Genomic DNA, 3,760 nt, shown 5'->3' with positions numbered 1-3,760 from the left:
TGGGTATTTATTGAGCGAAAACACCTAAAGCTCCATGAGGCTCCGGCAGGGGATGGTGGCGAACCCTGCTGTACACTTTCACCACAACTTTCTCTCACTCTTTCTTCCTGTTTCTGTTGTACCTGTAATTCAAAGGGTCAGCCTTGTCACGCTGAATATCCCCGAGAACTACGTTAAGGGTACACGTGTCTGTGGAGTGCTCAGCCACTTGCACGTTAATTTCACGAGCAGGCTGTTCCGTTAATCGGATCAACTGGAACCCTCGTCGTCGTAACCGACGGAGTGCCAACAACAATAATAAGACCGACTGCCTCCACCTCCAAGATAACAAATAAAAGAATTAAATTTTAGTCGTATTTAAATAGACACGTTGTTGATGATGATAATGATGACGATGATGATGATGATTTTGGTGGTGGTGGTGGCGATGAGTAGTGAAATAATCATCATAAGTGAAATGGTCATGATTAAGAATATGATGAGATAATTGAAGATTACATGATGTAGATTTAAGGATAATCATGCTGCTGCTGCCATTATTGTTGTAGTTTAGTCCTTAGTCAGCTCCGATCTAAACCTCCTTGAATAATTATTCAAGGAGGTTTCAATTGTAACCCCTTCCATACAGTCTAAGCACTGCATTATCTGAAATGTATCCTTTCCTTCTCTTAAAACGTTGTGTTTTAAGACATATTTGGCTGCTATTTCTAGCAAGTCAAGTGAGGGTCCGTTATTATTGCTGTTTAGCCTTGGGTCAATCTTGTCTTTCTGACATAGTTTATCTAGGTATACATTATGCAATATGTGTTCCCTTTATTTAAGTCAGGGCCATAGTTCGATAGTGATTTGGCTGCTATTTTTAAGAAGCTGAACCGTGACCACCCCACCTTATCTTCAAATATAATGTATCTAGGATATTATATTATCTTCTGGGTCCTGTTTCAAAGGCAGTATACGTTGTTCGATTAAGTTTTAGCTACTGTTTCTAACAGTTCGAGGGACTTTGAAGGAACCTCTCAATGGCTTTAACATACATTTCATACATACATACATACCTTAAGTAAGGTAAAGTTACTTTTTCGAGTCATACCGACTCATAAGAGCCGGTTTCCACGGTGTATATTTTCCCGGCTTCCATGGTGTATATTTTCCCGGCTTCCATGGTGTATATATTCTCCACCTGGACGAGACGCCGATTCGTTGCAGGATTAGTCATTTTTACCATCTGAGTGGATTGGAGCAACGTGAAATGAAGTGTTTTGCTCAAGAACACAACGCGCCGCCTGGTCCAGAAATCGAAACCACAATCTTACGATCATGAGTTCAACACCCTAACCACTACGCCACGCGCCTCCATTACATACATACATACATAGCATCGAAGTAAATATTGGTTTAGTTGTTGAGTCCAAGTAAAAGAGGTGTTATTTTTCATCCTGCTGGGTGTCCAACGCAAACCACCCTTCTTATCAAGCAGGCTAGGTAGTGTTGCTTGTTTAGACGGCCCAACGATGCGACAAGTTGTACTAGGTTACCTGTTTCCAGAAGCACTAAGAGTGATATACATACATGCATGCATACATACATACATACATATATACGGGGCTCTGGGATACGTAACACACTGCCTAATTAACAATCTTGAGAAATTAGGCTTCTCAAAATCTGAAAGGAGAAAGCTGATTCGAAGACTACAAACTCAATCCAACACTGGAGCTGTAAAAATTTGTAAAGCTTTCCAGAAGTTTATCATTTAAGTATATATGAGCATGTCTAGATATGCAACTATATACATGAAAATACATACATAAAACAACACATACAAATCTGCACATACATACATACATATTGTCGCTGTGGTTGTTGGCGTAAGGCGGCGAACTGGTAGAATCGTTATCCTATTCAGCCAACCTATCGGCCATTTTAAACGAAACATTTAACTGTAATATCAAGTATCACTGAAAGAAACCTTCATTACACTTACCCTCATCTTGAGTTTTGGCAATAAACGGATACGGACACCGTTCAGAATAATGTCAACCATACGGGTGTAAGACACTTTCTTGTTACCTCTGTTTTCGTTCTTCACTTCAACATTGAAAAATCTAGCGCCTTTGGATTGCAGAGATCTTGCCAAAGTATATTTGCACGTTCCCATAAAGTGGATCAGTTGGCCGTCAAAGGTTCGGTAGTGAGGATCTCCAGAAGCTGAACATTTGCAATTTTTGCCCTTGAGAGGCGGTTTTTCTGTAACAGAAACAAGTTTGTAATTATTATTATTATTATTATTGAGTGAGAGAGCAGTGCATGCCATCAAAGTGACACTGGGGTAAAATTTACGAAGCCCAGTATACTTACCATGACTACCCGTCTGATAAGGGTACACCAGGCACATGCATCAGAATCATATGGGTGCCACATGGTGATTAAAATTCTCTTCTTTTGCAGGGAAACAAATACATTGGATAATTAAATACGCGGGCAATATTTCTAACTTTTGGTATTTCTAAAGAAAATTCTAAATAGTTTTAGAAAATAAGTTTTACAATTATTACAATTATCAAACAGTTTAAACTTTACTTTTTTTAATAATCAAATTATTGGCGTATCACTTACACACGTGTGTACGCCCCACCATATATATATATGTGTGAATGTATGTGTATATGTATGTATGTATGTATGTAGTGGAGGCGCAATGGCCCAGTGGTTAGGGCAGCGGACTCGCGGTCATAGGATCGCGGTTTCGATTTCCAGACCGGGCGTTGTGAGTGTTTATTGAGCGAAAACACCTAAAGCTCCACGAGGCTCCGGCAGGGGATGGTGGCGAACCCTGCTGTACTCTTCCACCACAAATTTTTCCACGTTTCTATTTTTGTGTCTTTCTAAACTAGGTGACCTGCGTACCATCACTTGACCTTTTCAACAAATAAGTAGACTTCTTTCTTTATTCATCTATTCATTTCTAGCCTCACATTTTAATTTGTGTGTGTGTGTGTGTACTGTCACCGTTTCATCCACCATTCACAAACAGAAACCAGACGAACTCTCAACGTCCTTGATTTTTTCTCATTAGAGTACATGTTTATTCAAATATTTCTTAATTATTTGTACGTTTGTTTATACGGTTTGTTTCTTCATTTGTTTTTTCTTAATATAAAATATTTTCTTTTGTTTCACCAAAGCAAAATAAGAAAAGAAATGAAATCGTCAGTCATATATTATCGCCTCAAGATAAAATGACCCCATTCTTCTTAATGTATTAAGGAAAACCTTTCTTTGAAAGAAATATTTATCCATATATATAATTTGTCACTGTCTAATTATTGTAACAGTCTATATAATTTGTTGGCCTTACTAAAAACCCAATTTAATCAGGTCTGTCTGTCTGTATGTGTTTATATGCATAAGCATACAAAAGTATATATCTCTTTCTCTCTATCTAGACCAGGGACCCCCTTATAAACGCTTATGAAATTTATACATAAATATTTGCTTAAAATAACATATATTTTTACATTTATTTATTTAACAGTATTTAACAAATAGGTTTATTGTCAATTAAAAGATTTCGATTAAAAAACATATATAAAATCAAATTGCCCATAAAAAGTATTTGCTGTCCACGGCCCCCCTGTCTTGTCCTTGCGGACCCTCTGTGGTCCGCGGACCATAGTTTGAAAACCCCTGATCTAGACACATAGATATATATTACACATGTTTCCATGAGTATGCACGCGTGCGTGTGTGTGTGTGTGTG

General features: G+C 38.0%; 1 protein-coding gene across 1 annotated transcript in view; it reads right to left on the bottom strand.

The window, feature by feature from the left end:
• Nucleotides 1-3,760, bottom strand: part of LOC128249920 (uncharacterized) — a 14,154-nt gene that overhangs the window by 1,122 nt on the left and 9,272 nt on the right. Inside the window, exon 5 of the mRNA XM_052974533.1 lies at nt 1,985-2,247. Coding sequence (XP_052830493.1) covers nt 1,985-2,247 — 263 coding nt within the window. The remainder of the gene's footprint in view (nt 1-1,984; nt 2,248-3,760) is intronic.

The sequence above is a fragment of the Octopus bimaculoides genome, chromosome 18 (assembly GCF_001194135.2).
Source record: "Octopus bimaculoides isolate UCB-OBI-ISO-001 chromosome 18, ASM119413v2, whole genome shotgun sequence".
Taxonomy (NCBI): Eukaryota; Metazoa; Mollusca; class Cephalopoda; order Octopoda; family Octopodidae; genus Octopus; species Octopus bimaculoides.
Note: the sequence above shows the minus strand (reverse complement) of the source record. Positions and strands in the feature narration are given on the sequence as shown.